At 57.2% G+C, this 12,812-nt stretch overlaps 1 protein-coding gene across 3 annotated transcripts in view; it reads left to right on the plus strand.

Annotated features, from left to right (window-relative positions):
* The window catches only part of Lamb3 (laminin, beta 3), a 55,469-nt gene that overhangs the window by 40,824 nt on the left and 1,833 nt on the right, over window positions 1-12,812 (plus strand). For all 3 annotated transcript variants that reach the window (XM_005404541.2, XM_005404542.2, XM_005404543.2), the window contains 12 exons: window positions 1,050-1,205; window positions 1,589-1,785; window positions 2,107-2,221; window positions 2,823-3,201; window positions 4,956-5,116; window positions 5,234-5,451; window positions 5,710-5,907; window positions 6,194-6,338; window positions 9,912-10,119; window positions 10,482-10,623; window positions 10,927-11,103; window positions 12,017-12,170. In XM_005404541.2, coding sequence (XP_005404598.1) covers window positions 1,050-1,205; window positions 1,589-1,785; window positions 2,107-2,221; window positions 2,823-3,201; window positions 4,956-5,116; window positions 5,234-5,451; window positions 5,710-5,907; window positions 6,194-6,338; window positions 9,912-10,119; window positions 10,482-10,623; window positions 10,927-11,103; window positions 12,017-12,170 — 2,250 coding nt within the window. The remainder of the gene's footprint in view (window positions 1-1,049; window positions 1,206-1,588; window positions 1,786-2,106; window positions 2,222-2,822; window positions 3,202-4,955; window positions 5,117-5,233; window positions 5,452-5,709; window positions 5,908-6,193; window positions 6,339-9,911; window positions 10,120-10,481; window positions 10,624-10,926; window positions 11,104-12,016; window positions 12,171-12,812) is intronic.

Raw genomic sequence — 12,812 nt, forward strand, 5'->3', positions numbered from 1 at the left:
GGCCAGGACTTGTGGGAGTCATTTAATTTTTAATTGAGCAAGTCACTTAACTCCCTGGATCATTAATGAGTCAACTGCAGAACATACAGCTCTTAACTTGGGCATAGGTGAGGAAAACTAAGTATTAGATGCAGCCCCTGCCTGCAGGGGGTGCTCACATTCTTTGGTTAGGTAAAAAATCCATGTGCCGAGCAGAGGGGTGAGAGCACGTCATTGTACACATGCTATGGTTGTTGTTAGCATGTTGTAGTGTGGCTGTTCTGTCTTCCCAATGAGAACTCTTACCCAGACAGGGATCATGTCGTATCCTCTGGTCGTAACACAGTGACTGCAATGTCACTGATACTCAAAGAAGCAGAGTGAATACACAAGCTCGAGGGAACAGAACCCTCAGAGGCAGCATACTTTGCCCACAAGGCCACAGAGTGCAGGAGGAGAGAGCAAGCTGAACAGACGCACTCTGATGCAGGCAGGCTTAATCGGGGGAAGAATTCTGTGATGAAAGAGTCTTATATTTCCAAAGGCATCAGAAAGGCCCGGGTACAGGAGACAGCGGGGGTCACTTCCTGCTGATATTATGTGTTTATGGAGTGAGACAGGCTTGACTCACCTGTGTGGCAGGTACTTGTGATGTGGTCTTGAGGACGTTCTTTGACATCTCCATGCCTCGAGTTCCCCTCTTTGCAGTGGGGATGACACTCAGAGAAGTGGAATGAGCCTTTCAGGGTTATCATGAGGACTGCAAAGGACAGCACAGGAGAGGGACTGGCTCAGGATTTGGCTTATAGTAGTTGCCTGGAAACAACAGTAGAAATACTTCCGTAGTACTTAGCATGTGCCGGGTACTAGTCCACCCGCTTGCTACTGAGTCATTTATGCCACCAAAGAAGTCATGAAGACTGTTATTTCCCCACTTTACAGATGGGGAACAGAGGCACCTGGCTGAGGTTGTGAGGTTGGCCACTGGTGGTGGGCCAGGCTTTGAACCAGGCAGCTGGTTCCTGATGGTGGCCTGGGTGCTCAGCTTCCTTTTGCCCTTCCTGTCTCAGCCTGCGAGTGTGACCCGGATGGGGCGGTGCCCGGAGCACCCTGTGACCCTGTGACGGGGCAGTGCGTGTGCAAGGAGCACGTGCAGGGGGAGCGCTGCGACCTGTGCAAGCCGGGCTTCACTGGACTCACTCACACCAACCCTCAGGGCTGCCACCGTGAGTAGGGGGCACCCCATGTGGCATGGCGCGGGGGAGGCTGCAGGTGGCCTGGGCTCGCTCCACTCGAGTGCTCACTGCAGAGGACCTCGACTCGGCAGAGGGCTGGGTCAGGTGGTTGCTCCCTGGAGGCCGCATTTGTGTCTTCCCCAGCGCCAAGTGCAGGGCCACAACCCTCCTGCAGGTGGCAGTACAGGCCCGGGTTGGAAGGTGGGATGGAGCCAGGTACAGGGAGGGTGATGAGCAGCTGGGAAGGCACAGTGGCTGTGTGTGTCAGCCCCGCTGTCCAGAGGGGCGGACCTGCCCCATGCTTTGCCCAGGCTGGGCCCCCTCCTTGGACGTGTGTTCCCAGGGGCTGAACTGTTTTGGGGCATCCCTGGCAGGCTGTGACTGCAGCATCCTGGGGGCCCAGCGAGACATGCCCTGTGACGAGGAGACGGGGCGCTGCCTGTGTTTGCCCAATGTGGTGGGCTCCAAGTGTGACCAGTGTGCTCCCAACCACTGGAAGCTGGCCAGTGGCCGGGGCTGCGAGCCGTGTGCCTGCGACCCTCATACTTCCCTCAGTTCCCAGTGCAACCAGGTACTGTGGGGGAGGTCCCACGGCAGGAGGGGTCCTGCCTGCCCCATCCGCTTCACTTCACACTGCCCCCTGGGCTTTCCAAGTCAGGCTGGCTGCTCTGGCCTGGTTCCCTGAGAGAGAGCTGCCAGATGTCCCCCTCTCTGTTGCTTTTAGCAAGACCTGGGACCCTGACTTTTGGGCTTGTCTCTGGGTGGAAGCCCGTGTTTTGGGGGTGGTACCAGCTCTGCTGACAGCCAGGAACCCTGGGTTCTGCCTGCAGAGCAGGGATCTGGGGTCCCCACACCCGGGACACAGAACCTGAGGGTACTCTCCTCTGCCCAGTTCACAGGGCAGTGCCCCTGCCGGGAGGGCTTCGATGGCCTGAAGTGCAATGCCGCTGCAGCCATCCGCCAGTGTCCCGACCGGACCCATGGCGACGTGGCCACAGGATGCCGAGGTGCGTGTTGACCTCGCGGGGACGGGCGCGTGGGCTCTATGGGTGGCAACCTGTGTGGATGTGTGTGGTGCCTGTGTGTCCCCTGCTGTGGGGGTCTCCCTGCCCCAGGCCAGCCTGTCCCCAGCAGGAAGATTGCTTGGCGAGCATCTCCCAGCCGCTGCAGGGGTATGGGAAGTGAGTCCTGGGGGCAAACATCGTCTCCCCAAGAGCACAGGACATGGTGTGCAGACCTGGTCTCAGTCTTGCTCTGCCCGGACTGGCACCTCATGGGGCGCTTCCCCTTGTATGTGTCTCCTCCTTGGAGGAGGCAGTGCCTGGCACTTTGCCTCTTCAGACCTCCATGTCTCTGCTGTAAAAGTGGGAGATGAAGGTGCCAGCTCTCTGTGAGGATCGGATGAGTGCCTGTGTGTGAAGATCGAAGGACCAGTGCCTGGTGTGTGGTGGGTTCTGTCCTTGCTGCTGTTGTCACAGCTTTATTCCAGCCACTGCAGTCTGTCATTCTAAGTCACATATGGGGACCATCTGGTCAGACCTCCTCTTCAGGAAGGACACCATCCTCTCCCCGGCTCTGCCCCCTGACTCTCCTTTCTCTTGGCCCTAGCCTGTGACTGTGACTTCCAGGCAACGGAGGATCCAGGCTGTGACAAGATCTCTGGCCGCTGTCTCTGCCGCCCTGGCTTCACTGGGCGCCGCTGCGACCAGTGCCAGCGAGGCTACTGTGACCGCTACCCAGTGTGTGTGGCCTGCCACTCTTGCTTCCAGACCTACGACGCAGACCTTCGGGAGCAGGCTGGGCGCCTCAGTAGACTCCGCAATGCCACTGCCGGCCTGCGGCCTGGGCCGGGTCTGGAGGATGTGGGCCTGGCCTCCCGAATCCTGGATACCAAGAGCAAAGTGGAGCAGATCCAAGCAATTCTGGGTAGCACCTCAGTCACAGAGCAGGACATGGCCCAGGTGGCCAACGGCATCTTCTCTCTCAGGTAATTGCTCCCCTGCTGAGCATGTGGAAGGGGCTAACTGTCTGTGTTTCTGCAGCCTGGCACAGCCCACAAGGCTTTGCAGGGGTGCTCTGACTGCACTGACAGTCCTGTGAGGTGGAGTGGGGCTGGTGTTATCTCTGTTTGCAGGTAAGGAGACAGGCAGTGATAGGTGATGTGACATAGGCATGGAACTACCAAGGGCCAGGAGCCCAAGCCGAGTGCCTGGCACTGCCTGTGGGAGCATCAGCTCGGGATCAGTCCCCTGGGGAGGGCATCAGAGAGGCAAAGATGCTAAAAATAGCTCCCAATTTGCCTTTGGAATAGACTTGCTGTCCCACCCACAGCCCCTCCTACTGGCAGAGTCACCTTCTTAGTGAGAATTGTTTCTGGAAGTATCTATGCTTAGTTTGGATTTCCCAAGGATGGGTGGACCAGTGGTGCACAAGCTGTCCAGGTGTGTGACTAACAGCTGGGGAAAGGTAGCCCGGAGAGAAGGAAGCCTGAGGCTCTCACTCATGGGGGTGCTAGCGCTCCTTTGGATGGGGTCCAGCAGAAGAGCTGGAGCAAAGATTGGGCATCATTTGTTCACTCATTCATTCACTCCATGCATCTTGAAAGCACTCTGAGCCATGCATTATGCAAGGTGTCATTAAGATGAATATGACCCAGTCTCCTCCCTTAGGAGCTCCCATGGAGTGGGCTGATGTGTACAGAGAGCTGGGAGGGGCACATGCTGTAAGGAGCAGGGTGTCGTGGAAGTGCTGTCCCACCTTAGTCTCACCGCAGGGGTCTGTCCACAGCACGCAGGAGGCTGAGGGAGCAGGCCACTGGCAGGTGCCCCGTGCCCATGCAATACTCAGAAGTGGAGAATGCGGGGCTTGAAAGGGGGACTTGAGGGTGGTGGAGAGCAAAGGGTGCAGGGAGAGGAGACATTTTGAGAGGTCACAGGCTGTGGGCTGGAGGGGACTCTTCAGCGGGGCGTGACAAGTAGGCAGGGGTGGGGAGCCTCACTCTCCAGGTGGTGGCTGCAGTCAGCTTGGAGAGAGCCAAGGAGGAGGCATCTTCATTACTTTCCTTTCATTGCTGAGACAAAATACCTGACACCCACAGTTAAAGGAAAAAAGATTTATTTGGCTCACAGTTTGTAGAGGTTTCTGTCCATAATCTGTGAGCTCCAAGGCAGGGTGGCATGGCAGAGGGGCAACAGTTCATGGCAGGCACAATGTAACAAAGCAAGCAGGGACAACCACAGCTCTTTCTAGCCCTCATATCTTATCCAGGCTACTCAGGGCGGGTAGCACTCACACCCTTAATCCTAATGCCCTTGATTCTAGCATTGCACTGTGAATCAGTCCCAGCATCACACACTCTAGATCAGCCACCTCTGAAAAGTCTCCCCGATGACAGCATGAGGCTTTGGGGTACATCCAGACACAACCGTAACAGGAGGGGACTGGACAGTGCTTCTCATGGAAGCCAGGAGTGGAAGGAAAACCGTGGGTGATGGAGGAGGACCCCAGAAGCCAAGGAGAAGAGAGTTCAGTGGCCCTGGCTGCCGAGGGCTGAGGGAGGCTGTCCCTGGAGACAGCTGGAGAGAGCTGTCCCAGCTTGTCCCAGCCTCCACTCTGCCAAATCCTCTGCAACCTGGGAATTCTCCCCTCAATCAAGCATTTTCCCTGACCCAGGGGTGGCAGGTTCTGGGGAGGCAACCCCCTGCTGACCCCTTATCTTAGCTAATGCTTCTCCCATCCCAGGCGGACTCTCCAGGGCCTGCAGCTAGATCTGCCCCTAGAGGAAGAGATTCTGTCCCTCCCTGGAGACCTGGAGAGTCTGGGCAGGAGCTTCAATAACCTCCTCATTACATATCAGAACAAGAGAACACAGTTTGAAAAGATAAGCAGTGCTGATCCTGCAGGTGAGGAGTGGGGACACGGACAGCCCCAACACTGCCACAGCCATGGTGGGACCCCATTCTCCCTCCTGCTGCTTCCCCAGAGCCAGACCCAGCTCCGAACCATTCCTCTTCCCACAGGGGCCTTCCGGGTGCTGGCTGAAGCCCACGAACGGTCATCCCGGGCTGCTCAGCAGGTTTCCGACAGCTTGAACTTGCTGCGCCTGTCCAGGGACAGCCGCAGAGAGGCAGAAGGGCTGGAGAGGCAGGCGCAAGGAGGAGGAGCCGGGGGCCCTGAGTTCGCAGCCCTGCAGATGGAGATGGCTTCCTTGCCCAACCTGACACCCACCATCAACAAGGTGACTGAGGCTGCCAGAGCCCCACTTCTTGGAGCCTTGCCCCGGGTTCTACACAGCTGCGGCCACACATGTACCGCAAGGGTGACCCAGGGCACCAACTCCTCCCATCCTTGCCCTTGTGCCCCTCACCATGAGCTCAGGGGTTGCCAAGGAAACAAGTTCATGGTTCTTGGTTGTCATGGAGACATCTGGCTATTTCCTGGTGTGGGATGAGAGTGGTTGTTGAGGAGCCTCTTGGGCAACCCCATCTCTCCACAGGTCTGTGGAGGTTCCAGGCAGGCACCCTGCACCCCAGGAGTGTGCCCTGGTGAGCTGTGCCTCCAAGACAATGGCACGACCTGTGGCTCTCACTGCAGGGGCGCCCTCCCCAGGGGTGGAGGGGCCCTCCAGATGGCCGGGCGAGTGGCCAAGCAGCTGCAGGGCTTCAACTCCCAGCTCCAGCAGACCCGGCAGATGGTAGGTGCAGTACAGGTGGGAGATCAGGTGGGAGGTGGTGGAGGGGACACAGAGCCCTTGGACAGGTCAGGAGAGTAAGGCCCAGCCTTCATAGGCAGTTGGCCTAAGTCCCCGCAGCAAGTGGCAGATAAGTTTGGAGCCAGTGTTTGGGCTTTTTTTTCCCCTTAACCCAACATCCACATCCTTTCTTCTGGGGCCAAACCTGGCTGGTCACAGTGGTTTGTAGATTGGTCTTGGGGGCTGCTGGGTGACTTAAGCACCTTCTGACCACAGTGTGTGCTAACAGATCCAGGCAGCCGAGGAAGCTGCCTTGCAGGTTCAATCTGATGCCCAGCGCCTGGAGGCCCAGGTGAGCACCAGCCGCTCCCAGATGGAGGACGACGTCAGACGCACACGGCTGCTTATCCAGCAGGTCCGGAACTTCCTCACAGGTGAGCTGCCCTCACCCTGTCCTCGGCTGAGTTCCAGCCTCTGTCTGCCCCTCATTCCTGCCTGCACGCCTGACACCATCTCACCCAGGTACATGGCCATGGCTTGCTGCTGTTCCCATACCTTCCTGCCTCCGCCCTCGATCCATTCTCAACAGAACAGCCTCAAACACCTTTTAAAAATATCCAAGTCAGATCACATTCTACTCTGTCTCCACATCCTTCAGCGGTTTCACCTTGCTCCTGGATGAACTCCCAGCTTCTGCCCTGGCCTGCAGAGTCTGGCCTCTGTCCATCTCCTGGGTGTGACCTTGGCTCCTTTCTCTGTTGCTTCCTGGATGTCCTTGAACGTGACAGGTGGTCTCTTGCCTGCTGTGGCACTTTCACTTGCCCTTTGTAAGGCGGCTGCTTCTGGTCCAGGTCTTGGTTTGAATGTCATCTGCTGAGCAAGCCCCTTTCCTGGCCTCTCTGTCTGTGGCCGTCTTCTTCCCACTCCCCTTGGATCTGGCCATCATCCCACCACGGGGACCCTGGCTATCAAGTCTGAGTATGCTGTCTCTCGCCACTAGACTGTGCAATCCCGGGGGCACGGGTGGCTGTTCTCCTATGGCTGAGTCACGAGCACCCAGCAGTGCTGGTGGAATGCATAACGGAGCTGGGCCCCTCCACTGCTGCCCAGCAGGGTGGGACAGAGCTGCGTAGGGAAGTCCTGGGCAAGACACTGGAGTCTTGTTTGGCTTCTGACTGCTTGTGTTTCCTTTTCCTCATTTTTCTCTTGAAAGTAGGGTTGGTAGTATTTTATTCTGAGGCTCAAATAACTGATGTAAAATGTGCTTTGAAAAATTAAAGGTGCCTCCGGAATGGGAGTGGATATTATTAGATTTTTGGTCCTGGCCGGGGAATTTGCTTGGCTGGAAGCCCAGTCAGTGTGAGCTGAGGCCTCGGTGTAACAGCAGCAGCTCTTCTTTCTACTCTTGCCGTGGTTTTGCCCCAGACAGGCCAGAGCTCTCTCCTGAGTGCAGACAGCAGGTCAGAGCGGGGCAGGAAGGATCCACATAGGGCATCCCGGAGGGTGCTCTAGGGATGTGGGCAGACGGTGCCAATACACAAAGGTAGGGGGCAGGCTGTGGTCTGGGACTTGGATGCCCAGGGAAGGTAGTCTTGTGCCTGAGTCGAGTCCAGTGAGGCTGAATGGCTGCTCCTCTGGAACTGACCTGGACCAGGGCCTGGCCTGGCAGGTGAATGGGGTTGACTAGAATTCTCTCCTCTACCTCAGCCTAGGCTCAGGTGGGCAGCAGGAGTGGCCTGGCCCACTGGGGCCTCTCAGTTATGCAGCATCTTGGGTCAAGGCCAGTGATGATCCCAGGGAGAGGGAAGGAGAGGGAAGGAGAGACTGGGCCATGGAAAGGCTAGGACAGTTCTCGCAGTCACCACTAGGAGCGTCTGGAGCAGGGGAACCGGTGCTAGCTACTGTCAGCTTGTGGGGCCACAGCACAGGAGGAGCAGGGTGGCTCTGGAGGATTGTTCGTACCATCTCTTCCAATGGAATTGACAAATTAAGGTATATTAAGCTCTTACTAAGTGCCAGGTACCGTTCTAATACCTAATCTGAACAGTACTTGGCTACATGAGCTAAGCACTATTACTACTTCTTCTTTACATATAAGAAATCAGGCACAGAGAGGTTAAACAACATGCCCAAGGGTGTCCAGCCTAAGGAGGTAGGAGTCAGACCTCTTGGAGTCACTCCATTGTCAACAGCCCACATTATTGCACTATGGGACGGACACACACACACACACACACACACACACACGTGCTCTTGCCTCCTTACCTTCAATAATGTTTTTTTTCTCTGGATCGTCTCCCTCCTGACCTCTTCTGACCGGCCTAGTCCTGCTTATCTTCTGAGAGTCCTCTCAGGCCTGGAGCTCTTCAAAAACCTCCCAGATGCCCCTCTGTGACCACCCCAGAACCTGTACTTACTGTGGCCAGTCACGTGGTAGGGCGCTTCCTTTGGGGTACCTGTTACCCACCCTGGATTTTTTTTTTTGAGACAGGGTCTTGCCCTGTAGTTCAGGCTGGCCTTAAACTCACTGTGTGGCTCAGGCTGGGCATGAACTTGCAGCGATCCTCCTGCCTCAGCCTCCCAAGTGCTGGGGTCACAGGCGTGCACCCCCATGCCTGGTGCCCTCTCTGGATTTCAGGCTGACTAAGTCATTTGCACGCTCAGCTCCCACTTGGTCTTTACAGGGCAGTAAATACTTACTGGGCCCCCTCAGGGCCTCCAAAGGGCATGCATACAGCTGACGTGCTGCAGAGTGCAGCGTGCACCAGAGCTGGGGGCTGTGGTCATCCTGGGGGCGTCTGAGAAGGTGTGCAGTAAGCACTGTGGGAGCGCAGGGCACGGGTGAGAGGATAGCATGGCATCTCCAAGCGCTCGGTGCTTGTGAAGCTGGGCCTCTTGCAGGCTGACCCGAGGAAGGCAGCAGTGATCAGGGTGGCCTCACCTCCAGGAGGCAGGGGACTGGATGAGACCTGCATAGGCAGCTGGCTGGGCCCCGAGGCCTAGGGGTGCTCAGGCCTGGGGCAAGGCCTCTGGGTGGATGATGGCTCTCTCTGGAACTGTTCCAGGCTGGTGAACCCTGTAAAGGCAAACAGAGATGGGGCGATATCACTTCTGCCCTTACTCTAGGAGTCAGCTTTGGTTTGTAAGAGCTTTTGATAACTGGTCATTTCTTGTTATACTTTTCGTATTGGGATCATGAGTCCCATTTTACAGGCCAGCAAACTGAGATTGTAAATGCCACTTGCCTTGTCATAAGTTGTTTGAACAGCAAAGAGAGACCAGCATTTGGAGACCTTTCAATCATTCATTTGTTCTGTAATACTGAGGATCTCCATGTGCCAGGCACTGTGCTTGGGTCCAGGAGACATAGCCCTGGACAAAGCTTAGTCCCTGTTCTCTGGAGCTTATATCCTAGTGGGAGAAGAGACAAAAGTCAGATGAATGAGTTCAAAGCGCTGGAGAGGAGGGAAAAGAAGGGGAGGATGGGGAGCGCCGGCGTAGGGCGGATGCAGGCAGCACTTCTAGATTGGTGACAGTTCTGAGTAGGTGACATTCCAGCAGAGAATGAGCATCCTCATCTGCCTGTGCGGAAATGAGCACTGCAGCTGAGGCGGGTGGGGAAGGGGTCTCACTGCCAAGGAGTGGCCCCACCTCCTGGCCGCTCCCCACGTGGTAGTGTGTGTGCTGCGGGCATTGTTCAGTGCCAGCTGTCTGGCACCACCTCCTCCTCTCAGCCTGCAGCTTCCTGTGCACCACACACTTAGCTGCCACAGCTGTGCCAACACTCCTCCTCCCGGCTGTGCTGGGTCCGGGACAATCATCCTCCCGAGTCACTCCCGGAAGTGGCTGGGCCCCTGAATCAGGCTGAGAGGGGGCAGCGGCGCCCTGGGTGCCCAGCAGAGAGACCAGAGTAGGTGCCTTCCATAGGTGATCGGGGCCTGGAGAGGCTGCTGCCCTGCTGGTAGGGGAGTGGGCTCCCCCAGTCTGATGGGTGACTGTCTTTCCAGACCCTTCTACAGATGCTGCCATCATTGAGGAGGTCAGCAAGGCTGTGCTAGCTCTGTGGCTGCCCACAGACTCAGCCACCGTCCTGCGGAAGATGAAGGAGATCCAGGCCATTGCAGCCAGGCTGCCCAATGTGGACCTGGTGCTGGGCCAGACCAAGCAGGACATTGCACGGGCCCGGAGGCTCCAGGCAGAGGCTGAGCAGGCTAGGTGTGGGCTTGGCCCCCGGACATCTCCCTGCCTGAGCTGGGGTGGCTGTGTTGCTCCCAACCTTGCTCCTGGGAGAGCATGGAGCCCAGGAGGGGATCTGGAGGTATATGCAGAGTCTGGGGTGCACTACGCTCACAGGAGCCTGCATCCCATGTGAATCGCTGTTCCTGAAGGTGTCTCGGGCATGATACTTGCCCTGCCAGGTCTGCTTGGGGTGTGGGGGTCCTGGGAGCTAGAGCTGCTGCCCTGCTGCTCCCTGGGAAGGAGTGGAGGGTATCGCTGGGTGGTGTGCCAGTGCGTCATGTGCATATTCATCTCCTGTCCCCTCACCCTTGCTCTCCTCCTTCCTCGGCCTCACTCAGGATCCGCGCCCACTCTGTGGAAGGCCAGGTGGAGGATGTGGTTGGGAACCTGAGGCAGGGTTCAGTGGCACTACAGGAAGCTCGGGACACCATGCAAGGGACCAGCCGCTCCCTGCGGCTGATCCAGGACAGGGTTGCCGAGGTGAGGAGTCTTGGCTCTTCCACTGAATCTGGGACTGAACAGGCACGGAGCTGGAGGGCTGGAGAAGACAGATTACAAACCTTGGGGTTTTCTCCTCTTTCCAGGATGCAGGAAGCAGGGGCAGGGGCAGAGGCAGGGGCAGTAGAGGGCAGGAGGAGGCCTGGGTATCAGTTAACAGTGGGGATTTGGGAGGATGGCTCTGCGGTGTGTGGGTGGGGAGACTCCGTCACCTGAAGAGGAAGAGCATGGGTGGGGAATCTCGCTATCTGTGAGACCCACAATCCCCTCTCTTCTTCCCGCCAGGTGCAACAGGTCCTGGGGCCAGCAGAAGGGCTGGTGATGGGCATGACAGAGCAGCTGGGTGGCTTCCGGGCGCGGATGGAAGTGCTCCGGCGCCAGGCCCAGCAGCAGCGGGCACAGGCAGCCCAGGCCCAGCAGCTTGCAGAGGGCGCCAGCCAGAGGGCCCTGAGTGCCCAGGAGGTACAGAGAGGGCCAGACAGCCCAGATGCACAGCCAGCCAGGGGTTCCTGAGCAGGGGACCTTCGAGACCGTGGATTTAAGTATATATACTTAATCCTCCAAGCCTAGCACTCTGGGAAGCTGAGGTGGGAGGATCACAGATTTGAGCCCAGCCTCAGCAACTTAGTGATTCAGCAAGATTCTATCTCAAAATAAAAATAAAAAAGGGCTGAGGATCTAGCTTAGTGAGAAAGCCCTGGCTTAGCTTGTGGGTTCAGTCTCCAGTACTGTGAAACACACACACACACACACACACACACACACACACACACACACGCACACACACACACACACACACACACACACACACACACACTATGCAGAATAAAATGAAGAAAGATGAATCCAAAGTTAGCCAAGCATCTGAATCTCACCTCCGGCTGCCTCTGTGTAGCTCAGCATGTGCTGAGTTGTCCCCAGTCCCAAGGCTCATCTGAAGAGCTTGTGTTTTCTATGCATCTGGAGCTTGACTTCTCAGCCCCAGCCTGGCCAGACACTCTGGACTCCACCACTTCCAGGATTAGATTAAAGGTCAAGGAGCCATCCTTGTGCCTCAAGCACAGCCCTGCATGTGCAGGGCCAGGGGTGCTGGCGTGTGCAGTCCTGATGCAGGGACTGCTTGCTTATTACCTCTTCTTGAGTGCTTCGCTGCAGTGGGGGGCAGGGCAGGAGCGGGACCTGGTGGGAGGGAATGCAGGATAAGTCATCATCTGGGCCTTAGGTTTCATAGGGGAAACCAGCCCATTGGAGAGTGATGGGAGGCACTTTGTTACCTGGTGATGATTTGGTGATCTCTAGTGCTTTAGTCAGAGCCCTTTAGGACTTCAGATGATCGTGATGGTGACCCAAAACCCATGCTGTCTACCTCTTTCAGGGATTTGACAGAATCAAACAAAAGTACGCAGAATTGAAGGACCGGCTGGGCCAGAGTCCCGCGCTGGGTGAGCAGGGCAGCCGGATTCACAGTGTCAAGACGGAAGCCGAGGAGCTGTTCGGAGAGGCCATGGAGATGATGGACAGGATGCGAGGTGAGGGCCAGGGGCTCGTGCACCCCGAAGGCCAGGCCCAGCCTCGAGCTCCTGGGCCCACTCTGGCCGCGGGTGTGAGTGCCCTTGGGATGGGGCTGTGGGGGAGCGGAGGTGTCCACGCCAGCTTGGCCTGAAGAGGCTTGCTGTCCAGCTGAGGCCATTCTTCCTGTCACCTGTCAGATGTGTGACACCTGTGGCATCAGGTAGCCTGTGAATGGGTGGGGTGCACACAATCAGAGCTTGGGGAGTCTGAGGACAGATGACTGCAGAGGAGGTGTTCAATGAGGGTGACGTTCAGAGGAGAACGTATTTGAGGTGGGCCCGGCGGGAAGTGCAGGCTGGGAGAGGCTGTGAGGAGGAGCTGTCAGTGCAAGGAGCCTAGTAGGAAAGAGACTGAGTCTCTGGACAGGAGATGAGGGTGGAGCAGGGCCTGTGGGACGGAAGGGAAGGAGCCTGGCTCCACACACTGGTCCACGTGCTGGCTCCATGAGCAGGGTGAGGAGTGCAGGCTGGCCCTGGTCCCCCAGGGAACCCTCTCGGCGTTTTGAATGTGGCGGAGGGGTGATAGCAGCCTTTATGCCTTCTCACCAGAAAGAGGAAAAGGGGTTCCCACAAGCCAGTCAGTCTCTGATGGGCCGCCGG

Source organism: Chinchilla lanigera, unplaced genomic scaffold (assembly GCF_000276665.1).
Source record: "Chinchilla lanigera isolate Chin_1 unplaced genomic scaffold, ChiLan1.0 scaffold00088, whole genome shotgun sequence".
Taxonomy (NCBI): domain Eukaryota; kingdom Metazoa; phylum Chordata; class Mammalia; order Rodentia; family Chinchillidae; genus Chinchilla; species Chinchilla lanigera.